The sequence below is a fragment of the Pristis pectinata genome, chromosome 14, assembly GCF_009764475.1.
Source record: "Pristis pectinata isolate sPriPec2 chromosome 14, sPriPec2.1.pri, whole genome shotgun sequence".
NCBI classification, from domain to species: Eukaryota; Metazoa; Chordata; class Chondrichthyes; order Rhinopristiformes; family Pristidae; genus Pristis; species Pristis pectinata.
Window position 1 is genome coordinate 592,310 of NC_067418.1, and position 13,776 is coordinate 606,085.

Consider the following 13,776-nt stretch of genomic DNA (forward strand, 5'->3'; position numbering starts at 1 on the left):
GCTTGTAGGAGTGCAGTTCCCAACATCGTGTGGCTTCGGGGGATTCAATGGCAGAGAGGATGGTACCATGAAGGGACACAGAAACAGGGCAGGGACACCTGTGATCCCTCTGACATTGGCAATTGGATGATTTCAAATTTCCTTATGACAGAGGCCATTCAGCCCATCGAGAGTGTGCCACTTTTCAGAGCAGTCCCATCAACCCCCATCCCTCTACTCTCCATTACATTCCCATTAACTGCCCCTCCCCACCCTACCCCCATGGTTCTCCCACCATCCACCTACCGGGGGTACTTAAGCCTCCCAACCAGCATGTCCTTGGGATGTGGGGCAAAGCAGAAACCAGGATCAAACCTGGGTCACTGGAGCTTTACCTGCTGTGCCACCCTTCCCCAATACTTAAATCATCCTATTATCTGAGTTATTCCAGCATCACTCTCAAACACACTACCACCAAAGGACACTTTGTGCGTGGTAGATCATGTATAACAAATCTTGTGGAGTTTTTTTGAGGAGGTCGCTAAGAAAGTAGATGAAGGTAAGGCTGTGGATGTTGTCTACATGGACTTTAGTAAGGCCTTTGACAAGGTCCCACATGGGAGGTTAGTTCAGAAGGTTCAGTCAATGGGTATCCATGGAAAGGTTGTAAACTGGATTCGAAATTGGCTGAGTGGGAGAAGACAGAGTGGTTGTTTCTCAGATTGGAGGCCTGTGACTAGTGGTGTGCGTCAGGGATCTGTGTTGGGGCCATTGTTGTTTGTTGTATATATCAATGATCTAGACGATAATGTGATAAATTGGATTAGTAAGTTTGCGGCTGACACTAAGATTGGAGGTGTAGTGGACAGTGAGGAAGGCTTTCAAAACTTGCAGAGGGATCTGGACCAAATGGAAAACTGGTCCACAAAATGGCAGATGGAATTTAATGCAGACAAGTGTGAGGTGTTGCATTTTGGAAGGACAAATCAAGGTAGGACATACACAGTAAATGGTAGGGCACTGAGGAGTGCAGAGGAACAAAGGGATCTGGGAGTTCAGATACATAATTCCCTGAGAGTCACAGGTAGACAGGGTTGTAAAAAAGGCTTTTGGCATCCTGGCATTCATAAATCAAAGTATTGAGTATAGGAGTTGGAATGTTTCGGTGAGGTTGTATAAGTCATTGGTGAGACCAAATTTGGAATATTGTGCGCAGTTCTGGTCGCCGAACTACAGGAAGGATGTCAGTAAGATTGCAAGAGTGCAGAGGAGATTTACTAGAATGTTGCCGGGTCTTCAGGAGTTGAGTTACAGGGAAAGATTGAGCATGTTAGGACTTTATTCCTTGGAGCGGAGAAGAATGAGGGGAGATATGATAGAGGTTTACAAAATGATGAGGGGCATAGACAGAGTTAATGCAAGTAGGCTCTTTCCACCTAGATTAGCAGAGAAAAGTATGAGAGGACATGGCTTTAGGGTGAAAGGGGAAAGGTTTGGGGGAACAGAGGGAACTTCTTCACTCAAAGAGTGGTGGGAATGTGGAATGGACTGTCATCTGATGTGGTAAATGTGGGCTCGCTCTTAACTTTTAAGAGTAAATTGGATAGATACATGGACCAGAGAGGTCTGGAGGGGTATGGGCTGGGTGCAGGTAAATGGGACTAACAGAATAATGTTTTGGCACAGACCAGAAGGGCCGAAGGGCCTGTTTTCTGTGCTGTAGTTTTCTATGGTTCTATGGGAAGTAAGTGCACAGAACGCCACTCCTAACTCCACACCATTCTGACTTGGAAATATACCACTAGTTCTTCATCTTGCTGGGTCTAAATCCTGGAATTCCCATGGTCTAATGGGAGGTACTGCAATAGTTCAAGCAAATGGCTCATCATCACCTTCTCAAGGGCATTTAGGGATGGGCAGGAAATGTTGTCTTTGCTGGTGATGCCTGCAAGACAAGAACTGAATACTTTTTGAAAACAATATTCCAGACTCTGTGTATAACATAGGAGGCTGACTATTTGATAATTACCCAGCTACTCCAGTGATTTTGTTTTAATGACCTTTCTACCTGCACTATTATTTTTGAAGATTAATATACCTGGGCCTTTGGATCTCCATTTTTAGTCTCACCAGTTAGGTTACATTTCCTTTGGTCTTTCTCTAAACATACTGTACATTTGTCAGCATTGAGCTGTTTTGCAGGCTGGGTGAGTGCTCTGCTAATCTGCCCTGGCCTCCAATCTCCTAAACCCTCCCTAGTAGCACTAGCAAATCTGCCCGCCAGGATGCTGGTCCCTCTCCAGTTCAGGTGCAACCTGTCCCAGAAGAGATCCTAATGGTCCAAAAACCTGAAACCCTGCCCCCGCACCAACTCTTCAGCCACAGGCAAGTATTGCATCTCCTGCTGTTGCAGGGGAAAGTGCCATAGGTAGGTGGGGATGTTCTGGAGCTGGGAAGGGAGTGTGTTTATGGGTAGAAATTTTCAAGTATAATTAGTAAATTGGTTTATTATTGTCACCTGTACTGAGGTACAGTGAAAAATTAGTCTTGCATACTGTTCATACAGATCAATTCATTACAAGTGCATTGAGGTAGTACAAGGTAAAACAGGATAAAGTGTTACAGTTACAGAGAAAGTGCAGTGCAGGTAGATAGTATGGTGCAAGGTCATAACAAGGTAGATTGTGAGGTCAAGAGTCCATCTTATTGTACTAGGGAACCGTTCAATAGTCTTATAACAGTGGGATAGAAGCTGTCCTTGAGCCTGGTGGTACATGCTTTCAGGCTTCTGTATCTTCTGCCCAATGGGAGAGGGGAGAAGAAAGAATGTCCTGGGTGGGTGGGATCTTTGATTATGCTGGCTGCTTTACTGAGGCAGCAAGAAGTGTAGACAGAGTCCATGGAGGGGAGGCTGGTTTCCATGATGTGCTGAGCTATGTCCACAACTCTCTGCAGTTTCTTGTGGTCCTGGGCAGAGCAGTTGCCATACCAAGCCATGATGTGTCTAGATAGGATGCTTTCTAAGATAAGATAAGATAAGATCTTTATTAGTCACATGTACATCGAAACACACAGTGAAATGCATCTTTTGCATAGAGTGTTCTGGGGGCAGCCCGCAAGTGTCACCACGCTTCCGGCGCCAACATAGCATGCCCACAACTTCCTAACCCGTATCTCTCTGGAATGTGGGAGGAAACCAGAGCACCTGGAGGAAACCCACGCAGTTGCGGGGCGAAGGTACAAACTCCTTACAGACAGTGGCCGAATTGAACCCGGGTCACTGGTACTGTAATAGTGATGCATTAACTGCTACATTACCATGCTATGGTGCATTGATTAAAATTGGTGAGGGTCAAAGGGGACATTCCAAATTTCATTGTACAGACACAATAAGATTGTGTCTCTAATTATATATTTCTTAGTGGAGATTATACGAGTTCCCACCAAATCCACCATTCTTAAAAAATGAAAAAAAAATCAAAAAAACTACAGTTGCTGGAAATCTGAAGTGACAACAGAATGTTGGAAACACCCAACCACAGATGGTATTTGTGGAATGGGAACCAGAGTTAACGTTTCAGGTCAAAGACCCTGATGAAGGATCCCGGCTCTGTTTTTCTTTCCACAGATGCTGCCTGACTTGTGGAACGTTTCCAGCAATTTTTGTTTTTTTATGAAAAATATTATGCTGAGTGTAATTGTGTAAAGGTTATTTCCAAAGAAGCAAAATGATGCTTCAAGATTTTGAATCAGCACAATGAATTTGAAATAGTCCACAGAGTTCGAGTCATCTTTCTCAGGTGTGTCTGTCACAGCGTCGGGACACTGCAGCCAGAGGTGAAATATGTGGACATTTGAAACGTTCCTCTCTCAATCTCAGGTCTCCTGAGTCAGAGCTGCCCGTCAGCTGTGAACAAAGATAGGACCACATGTAAGGTTGTCATTCTTTTGGGGTGTGTTAGTCTTCCTAGAGGTTCCATGGGCAATATTTGGTATAGAGATGAGTCAGTAATCCTGGCTGTGACAGGAATGTGTCACAATCCCAAGTCTTCCCTGGTATCAACATTCATATGATGATTTTCCTGGGGGGAAAGTGGTTGATTCCTTGAAATACTTCAGTACTTGTTTTGGCTGCTGGGAAGGTTTAAGTATTCAGGTTCACGGGGAGGTGGGAGAGTGGTCCTTGAGGGTGTCAGTATTTCTGTTCTCAGGGGATACCAGGGGTGTGCAAGTATTCTGATCAGGGAAAGGGGTAAATCGCTGGGGTTGGGTACACCTGGAAAGACCTATTCCAGTTTAATCTGATCCAGCAAAAGATAGCAGCAAAACCAATGGGAACCTTTAAAATCAGAAGTCTGGGCTGCTTGGGCACCAGCAGAACATGCAGCAGGGCATCTAGACACAAGAAATAAAACCATTCTTTTTTCATAATCAAACACATTAATAGTTTTTTATCCTCTTGGTTTCTGTGTGGCAGAAGTGACCACGGTGACTGTGGGGAGTATGACTGGAGCTGCTGATAATGTTTTTACAACGTCTGTTGCAAATGCTTCCATATCAGAGCATGTACTGGTAAGTGGGTTCATTGTGCACTCCATGTTCTTTGTCAGTTTTTGTTCCAGGCTGTCCTTGGTGGTGTTTAATGTGTTTAGTGCTGGGCACAAGTGTTTTACTTGTTATACTGTCAGCCTCGTTCTGTCAGGTATTTCAGGAGGCAACATTCTCTAGTTAGAGTGTAGGTTTAAGTCCAACTCTAGAGACTTCATACTCTAGACTTGCCCTCCTAATGTACAGGGAGTACTGTGCTGGTGGGAGAGATGTGTTCCTGTCTGCTTGGTCAGGCGGTGTGAAACATTGCATAGGACATCTTCACAAAGAGATGGGAGCTCCTCTGGTTTCCTAGCTAACACTTATCCCAGTGGAGTTACTTTATCTGGATTTTCAAAAGACATTTGATAGATTGGAAAAGAATTTATAGGATCATGGGAACAATTAACATGGACATAGGATTAGTTAAAGGGTAGAGAACAAGTGAAGGGATAAGCAAGTCATTTTCACATTGTCAAGCTGTGACAGACGGGTGCCACGAGCACCAGTACTGGCCTGCAGCTATTCAAACTTAAACTTAAAAAACAAGGTGAGAAAGTGACCCATGTCTTGGAGGGGTGGTGGTAAGGAGGCTAAGTGAATAATCAAGAAGGTGAGAGTTAGAGTGGAGTATAATGTGGGAAAATGTTGAGGAAAATCACTTTGGTAGCAAAAAGTCAAATGTAAATGTTGAGGAACTGGTAATGTGGACGTGCAGAGGTATTTTGATGTTATGTACCTGCACATGATTAGGAAATAATTAGGAAGGAATGTGACATGCTGGCCTTCATTGCAGGGGGGTTTGGAGCACTAGTAGTTATACAAGGTTGTGGCAAGACCACACCTGGAGTACCATGTACATGTTTGTTCTCTGCACCTAAGGAAGGATTTATTGCCTGGGAGACAGTGGAGCATAGTTACAGGATTGATTGCTGGGGTAAGGCATGACTGAAGTGAGAATGAGTAGGATTAGCCTATACTTAATGGAGTTTAGAAGAAGTGATCCTATTGAGACATACAAGATTCCATGAAGGATTTTCCAAGAAGATATCAAGAGGGTCTTTCCTGTACCTGTTGAATTTAAAATCAGGGCCACAGTCTCCAGATGAGTTTGACCAAGTTAGAAACAGAAATATCTCTGTACTCTCTCAAGCTATTGATATTTTTCCTGTAGGTAGGTGACCAGAACTGCACACAATACTTTAAGTTTGGCTTCACCAATGTCATACAACAACATAAAATCCCAACTCCTGTACCCAATGCCCTGATTTAAGACTAAAGTGCCAAAAGCTCTCTTTACAACCCTATCTACCTGTGACACCACTTTCAAGGAACCATGGACCTGTATTCCCAGGTCCCTTTGTTCTATCACACACCTCAAGAGTCCTACTATTCTCTGTGTAAGTCCTGCCCTGGTTTGTCCTCCCAAAGTGCATCACCTCACACGTGTCTGCATTAAATTCCATCTGCCATTTTTCAGCCCATTTTCCCAGCTAGTCCAGATCACACTGCAAGCTTTGACAGCCTTCCTCGCTGTCCACTACACCCTAATCTTGCCGTCATCAGCAAATTTGCTAATCCATTTTATCACATCATCTAAATAATTACATAGAACATTACAGCACAGCAGAGGCCCTTCAGCCCACAATATTGTGCTGACATTTTATCCTGCTCTAAGATCTATCTAACCCTTCCCTCCCACACAGCCCCCTATTTTTCTATCATTCATGTGTCTATCTAAGAGTCTCTTAAATGTCCCTAGTGTATCTGCCCCCACAACCTCTGCAGGCAGTGCATTCCACACACCCACCACCCTGTGTGAAAAACTTACCACTGACATCCCCCTTATACCTTCCTCCAGTCACCTTAAAATTATGTCCCTCGTGTTAGCCATTGTCACACTGGGAAAGTCTCTGACTGTCCACTCGACCTATGCCTCTTATCTTGTACACCACTATCAGGTCACCTCTCATCCTCCTTCGCTCCAAAGAGAAAAGCCCTAGCTTGCTTAACCTATCCTCATAAGACATGCTCTCCAATCCAGGCAGCATCCTGGTAAATCTCCTCTGCACCCTCTCTAAAGCTTTGACATCCTTTCTATAATAAGGCAACCAGAAATGAACAATACTCCAAGTGTGCTCTGACCAGAGTTCTATAGAGCTGCAACATCACCTCATGGCTCTTGAACTCAATACCCCGACTAATGAAGGCCAACACTCCATACACCTTCTTAACAACCCTATTGACCTGCATCAATCTTGAGGGATCTATGGACATGGACCCCAAGATCCCTCTGTTCCTCTGCACTGCTGAGAGTCCTGCCACTAACCTTATATTCTGCCTTCAAATTCAATCTCCCGAAGTGCATCACTTCACAATTATCTGGGTTGAACTCCATCTGCCACTTCTCAGCCCACGACTGCATTCTATCACTATCCTGTTGTAATCTACAGCAACCTTCTACACTATCTACAACACCACCAACCTTTGATCATCAGCAAACTTTCTAACCCACCCTTCCACATACTCATCCAAGTCATTTATATATTAAAAAAAAAATCACAAAAAACAGGGGTCCCAGAACATCAGGTCCCAGGATCCCTGATGAACACCACTGGTCACCGACCTCCAGGCAGAATACGCTCCATCTACCACCATCCTGTCTTCTATGGGCAAGCCAATTCTGAATCCACACAACCAAGTTTCCCTGGATCCCATGCCTCCTGATTTTCTGAATAAGCCTTCCATGAGGAACCTTATCAAATGCCTTACTAAAATCCATGTACACCACACCCACTGCTCTACCTTCAATGTGCTCAGTCACATCCTCAAAGAATTCAATCAGGCTTGAGAGGCACGACCGGCCCCTCAAAGCTATGCTGACTGTCCCTAATCAGCCTATGCTTCTCTAAATGCCCATAAATCCTGTCTCTAAGAATCTTCTCCAGTAATTTGCCCACCACTGAAGTAAGACTCACTGGTCTGTAATTCCCAGGGTTATCCTTACTTCCTTTCTTAAGGAACAACATTTGCCACCTTCCAATCATCTGGCACTACTCCTGTGGCCAGTGAGGACACAAAAATCGTCACCAAAGGCACAGTAATCTCTTCCCTAGCTTCCCATAATAACCTTGGGTATATCCCATCCGGCCCTGGTGACTTATCTATCCCAACGTTTCTCAATAGTTCCAGCACATCCTCTTTCCTCACATTAACATGCCCCAGCGTATCAGTCTGTTGTACGCCATCCTCACAAACATCAAGGTCTCTCTCTCGTGAATACCAAAGCAAAGTGTTCATTAAGGACCTCCCCTACCTCTTCTGACTCCTGGCACGTTTCCTCTTTTATCCCTGATTGGTCCTGATACTTCTTGCATTAAAATAGACACTTCAGCCCATCCAACTGACTGCAATTTTGCCCTTTCAACTGCCTATCCTTCCTCACAGGCTTTCTACACTCTGCATCTACTTGTACACTAAATTAACCAAGCTCTGACCCGTCACTCTGGTTCCCATCCTGCTGCCAAACTAGTTTAAACCCTCCGCAACAGTTCTAGCAAACCTGCCCGCAAGAATATTGGACCCCCTCCAGTTCCGGTGTAACCCGTCCCTTTTGTACACATCGTACCTTCCCAGAAGAGATCCCAATGATCAACGTCTGAAACCCTGCCCCCTGCACCAACTCCTCAGCCACGCATTCATCTGCCAAATCATCCTATTCTTACCCTCACTGGCGTGTAGCACAGGCAGCAATCCAGAGATTACTGCCCTTGAGGTTCTGCTTGAGTTTCCTACCTATCTCCCTACATTCCCTCTTCAGGACCTCATCTCTTTTCCTACCTATGTCATTGGTACCAATATGTACCATGACCTCTGGCTGTTCACCCTCCCCTTTCAGCATGCCATGGACCCAATCTGAGACGTCCCTGACCCTGGCACCTAGGAGGCAATATACCATCCGGGAGTCTCTTTCACATCCACAGAATCTCCTGTCTGCCCCTGTTACTATCAAATCCCACCCTCCTCTCCTCCCCCTTTCCCTTCTGCACCACACAACCAGGCTCAGTGCCTGAGACCTGGTCACTGCAGCTTTCCCCGGTAGGCTCCCCCCACAAACAGTATCCAAAGTGGTATACCTGTTATTGAGGGGAACAGCCACAGGGGTACTCTGCACTCTCTGCCTGTTCTCCATCCTTCTCCTGACAGTCACCCAGCTGCCTGCCTCCTGTAGCTCCTGTCTATGTACTCTTCAGTATCCCGTAGGAGCCAAAGGTCATTCAGCTGCAGCTTCAGTTCCCTAACGCGGTCTGTAAGGAGCTGCAGCTGGATGCACCTCATGCAAATGTAGTTATCAGGGAGACTGGAGGTCTCCCAGAACTCCCATATCTCACAAGCTGAACACACCACTGACCCTGGAGCCATTCTCACTACTCTGCACTACAGGGAACACCAAATCAAAGAAAGAAACTTACCAGAGACTTACCTTCACCTCTTCTCACAGAAGCCTCTTGACTCTTGAGCCAGAGCTCCCCACTCCCAACATTGGCTCACTCCCAAAATGGCTGCTTCACTTATACTTGCTTTACCTTTATTTGCTGCTGTTGATAAGCCAATAAACAGGTAACAATTTGCAAATGTGCCTCGTTTAGACTCTTGCAAGGTGAAACTCACCAGCTCAGGCATAGAGACTCACCTCTTTTCAAATGTCCTGCTGCAAATCTCGCTCCAACTCCCAACTCTGCAATTAATATAAGATATTTAAAAGAAGATATTTATTTATTAGTCTCATGTACATTGAAACACACAGTGAAATGTGTCACAAACACGGATCCAGTACTGGTCCCTGCGGCACACCACTAGTCACAGGCCTTCAGTCAGAGAGACAACCATCTACTACCACTCTCTTTTCCCGCTAAGCCAACGTTGAATCCAATAGACTACTTCATCCTGAATGCCAAGTGACTTAATCTTCTGGAGCAGCCCCCCCATGCGGGACTTTGTCAGCCTTGCTAAAGTCCATGTAGGGAACATCCACTACCTTTCCCTCATCAACCTTCCTGGTAACCTCCTCGAAGAACTCTATAAGATTGGTTAGACATGACCTGCCACGCACAAAGCCATGTTGACTATCCCTAATCAGGCCCTGTTTATCCAAATATATCCTATCCCTTAGAATACCTTCCAATAATTTACCTGATGTCAGGCTCACTGGCCTATAACTTCCCGGCTTATTCTTAGAGCCTTTCTTGAACAATGGAACAACATTAACTATCCTCCAGTCCTCTGACAGCTCACCCGTGGCAACATACCTGCGAGATATATTTTATGTGATACCGTAAACAACAAAGGTCCCAGCTCCGATCCCTGTGGTACACCACTGGTCACAAACCTCCAGTCAGGAAAGCATCCTTCCACCACTACCCTCTGCCTCCGATCACCAAGCCAGTTTTGGATCCAATTAGCCAGTTCACCTTTGATCCCATGTGCCTTAACCTTCTGGACCAGCCTACCATACAGGACCTTGTCAAATGCCTGATGGAGTCTACTGCCCTGCCTTCATCGATCTTCTTAGTTACCTCCTCAAAAAACTCAATCAACTTAGGCAGGATTTCCCCTGGATAAAGCCATGCTGACTATCCTTAATCAGTCCCTGCCTTTCCAAATGTACATAAATCCCATCCCTTAGAAGTTTTCCATTAATTTCCCGATCACTGGTTTATGGCTCGCAAGTCTGAAATTACCTGGCTTATTCCTGCTGCCCTGCTTAAATAAATAAATAACATTAGTTACCCTCCAGTCTTCTGGTACCTCACCTGTGGCCAACAATGATGCAAAAAATCTCCGTCAGGGCCCCAGCTGTCTCCTCCATTGCTTTCCATAGCAACTTGACATAGATGACTTGGACGAGCAAGTGGCAGGGTGGGTTAGTAAGTTTGCAACTGACACGAAGGTTGGTGGTGTTGTGGATAGTGTAGAAGGTTGTCGAGGGTTACAGCGGGATGCAAAGCTGAGCTGAGAAGTGTCAGATGGAGTTCAACCTGGAAAAATGTGAAGTGAAAGGCAGAATACAGGGTTAATGGCAGGACTCTTAGCAGTGTGGAGGAACAGAGGGATCTTGGGGTCCACGTCCATAGATCCCTCAAAGTTGATAGGGTTGTTAAGAAGGTGTATGGCGTGTTGGCCTTCATTAGTCAGGGGATTGAGTTCAAGAGCCGCGAAGTAATGTTGCAGCTCTATAAAACCCTGGTTCGACTACACTTCGAACATTGTCTTTGGTTCTGGTCGCCTCACTATAGGACAGTTGTGGATTTTGATGCTATCTGGATTGGAGAGCCTGTCTTATGAGGATAGGCTGAGTGAGCTAGGGCTATTCTCTTTGGAGCGAGGGAGGATGAGGGGTGACCTGATGGAGGTATACAGGATGATTAGAAGCATAGATCGAGTGGACAGCCAGAGAGCTTTTCCCAGGGCGGAAATGGCTAACATGAGGACATGAAGGGGCATTGTTTTAAGGGGATTGGAGGAAAGTACAGGGGGAATAGCAGAGGTACGCTTTTTTTAAACAGAGTGGTGGGTGTGTGGAACCCGCTGCCAGGGTGCTCGTAGAGGCAGATACATTAGGGACATCTAAGAGATCCTTAGATAGGCACATGGATGATAGGAAAATGGAGGGCTATGTGGGAGTGAATGGTTAGATTAGAGTAGGTTAAAACGTCGGCACAACATTGTGGGCCGAAGGGCCTGTACTGTGCTGTAATGTTTAATGTTCTATGTAGTTGTCATCTGACCCTGGGAACAAGCAGATTCAATAAGGAGAGTCAGTGGACATTATTTACGTGGATTTTCAGAAGGTCTTTGACAAGGTACCACTCATGAGGCTGTTAAAGAAGATGAGAGCCCATGGTGTTAGAAGTAAGGTACTAGCATGGATAGAAGATTGGCTGACTGGCAGAAGGTGGAGAGTGGGTATAAAGGGGTCTTTTTCAGGTTGGCTGCCCGTGACTAGTGGAGCAACACACACCTGAAACATTGACTGTCCATTTCCCTCCATAGCTGCTGCCTGACCCACTGAGTTCCTTCAGCACTTTGTGTGTTGCTCCAGATTTCCAGCATGTGCAGCCTCTCGTGTCTCTGTGACTAGTGGAGTTCCTCAGGGGTCAGTGTTGGGACCACAGTTTTTCACTTTATATGTTAATGATCTGGATGAAGGAACTGATAACATTGATGGAGGGACAGGCTGTGTAGTGGAGAAACGGAGGGTGCAGAAGGACTTGGAAAGGTTAGGAGTGTGGGCAAAGAAGTGGCAGATTGACTACAGCATAGGGAAATGTAAGTTTTGCACTTTGGTAGGTAGAATAAAGGTGTAGATTGTTTTCTAAATGGGGAGAGAATTCAGAAATCAGAGGTGTAAAGGGACTTGGGAGTCCTAGTTGAGGATTCCCTTAAGGTTAACTTGCAGGTTGAGTTGGTAGTAAGGAAGACAAATACAATGTTAGCATTAATTTCGAGGGGATTAGAATATAAAAGCAAGGATGTAATGCTGAGGCTTTATAAGGCGTTGGTCAGATTGCATTTGGAGTACAGTGAGCAACTTTGGCCCTGTATTGAGGGAAGGATGTGCTGGTATTGGCGAGGGTCCAGAGGAAATTCACAAGAATGATTCCAGAAATGAAAGGCTTAACATATGAAGAGCATTTGCTGCCTCTGGCCTGTACTCGATGGAGTTCAGATGGATGAAGGGGAGATCTGATTGAAACCTAGCAGATACTGAAAGGCCAGGATAGAGTGGACGTGGAGAGGATGTTTCCATCAGTAGGAGAGCCTAGGATCTGAGGGCACAGCCTCAGAATAAAGAGATGTCCTCTTAGAACTGAGATGAAGAGGAATTTCCTCAGCCAAAGGGTGGTGAATCTGTGGAATTCGTTGCCACTAGGGGCTGTGGAGGCAGAGATTGATAGATTTTTGATTGGTAAGGGGGTTAAGGGTTATGGGGAGAAGACGGGAGAATGGAGTTGAGAAAAAAACAGCCAGGATTGAATGGTGGAGCAGACTCGATGGGCTGAATGGCCTAATTCTGCTCCTCTATCTTATGGTCTTATCAATCCTCGTGCATTGTAAGACACGAACACCTTTTTAATACTGACCTGCTGCTGATTATCCACGTACTCCTTCCTTGACTTCACCATCTTCCAAGTCCATCTTCTCTGTGAATACAGATGAGAAGTATTCATTCAGGACTTCACCCACATTGCCTGGCTCCACACATACATAGATTAACCTTTGATCCTTAAGGGGACCCACTCTTTTCCTGACTACCTTCTTCCAGTCATAGAGTCACACAGCACAGAAACAGGCACTTCAGCCTAACTTGTCCATGCTGACTGTGTTGTCCAGAGAACTAGTCCCATCTGTCCATAGCCCTCTAAACCTCTCCTATTCATAAACTTATCTAGATGGCTTTTAAATGTTGCTAATGTGCCCGCCTCAACCACTATTTCTGGCAGCTCATTCCAAATACGCACCACCCTTTGCGTGAAGAAGCTGCTCCTGTTGTCCCTTTTAAATCTCTCACCTCTGACCTTAAACCTATGCCCTCCTGTTTCTAGCACCCACTCCCTGGAAAAAAGATGGTGTACTTTCATCTATGCCCCTTATGATGTTATATACCTTTATCAGGTCCCTCCTCAATCTCCTACATTCCAGGAAATGAAGTCCAGCCTGAGTTACCTCTCCTCGTAACTCAGGCCCCCCAAGTCCAAGCAACATCCTGGTAAATCTTTTCTGCACTCTTTCTAGTTTAATTGCATTTTCCCTATAACAGGGTGACCATAAAAGTACACAATATTTCACGTGCAGCCTCACCAACGTCTTATATAACTGCAGCTCCTGTACTCAATGCCCTGAACTGATGAAGACCAGTGTGCCAAACACCTTCTTCACCACCCTGTCTACCTGTGACGCCACTTTCAGTGAACTATGCACTTGTACTCCTAGGTCCCTCTGTTCCATAACACTCCCCAGGGCCCTACCATTCACTGTATAGGTCTTACCCTGGTTTGATCTCCCAAAATGCAATACCTCATATTTATCTGGATTGAAAGCCATTTGCCAATCCTCAGCTCACATACCCAGCTGATCAAGATCCCCCTGTAATTTTTCATAACCTTCTTACACTGTCTACAGCACCTATTTTAGTATCACCCGCAAACT

At 45.4% G+C, this 13,776-nt stretch overlaps 1 protein-coding gene across 1 annotated transcript in view; it reads left to right on the forward strand.

The window, feature by feature from the left end:
* The window catches only part of LOC127577946 (deformed epidermal autoregulatory factor 1 homolog), a 32,524-nt gene that overhangs the window by 12,531 nt on the left and 6,217 nt on the right, over positions 1-13,776 (forward strand). Inside the window, exon 2 of the mRNA XM_052029653.1 lies at positions 4,457-4,551. Coding sequence (XP_051885613.1) covers positions 4,457-4,551 — 95 coding nt within the window. The remainder of the gene's footprint in view (positions 1-4,456; positions 4,552-13,776) is intronic.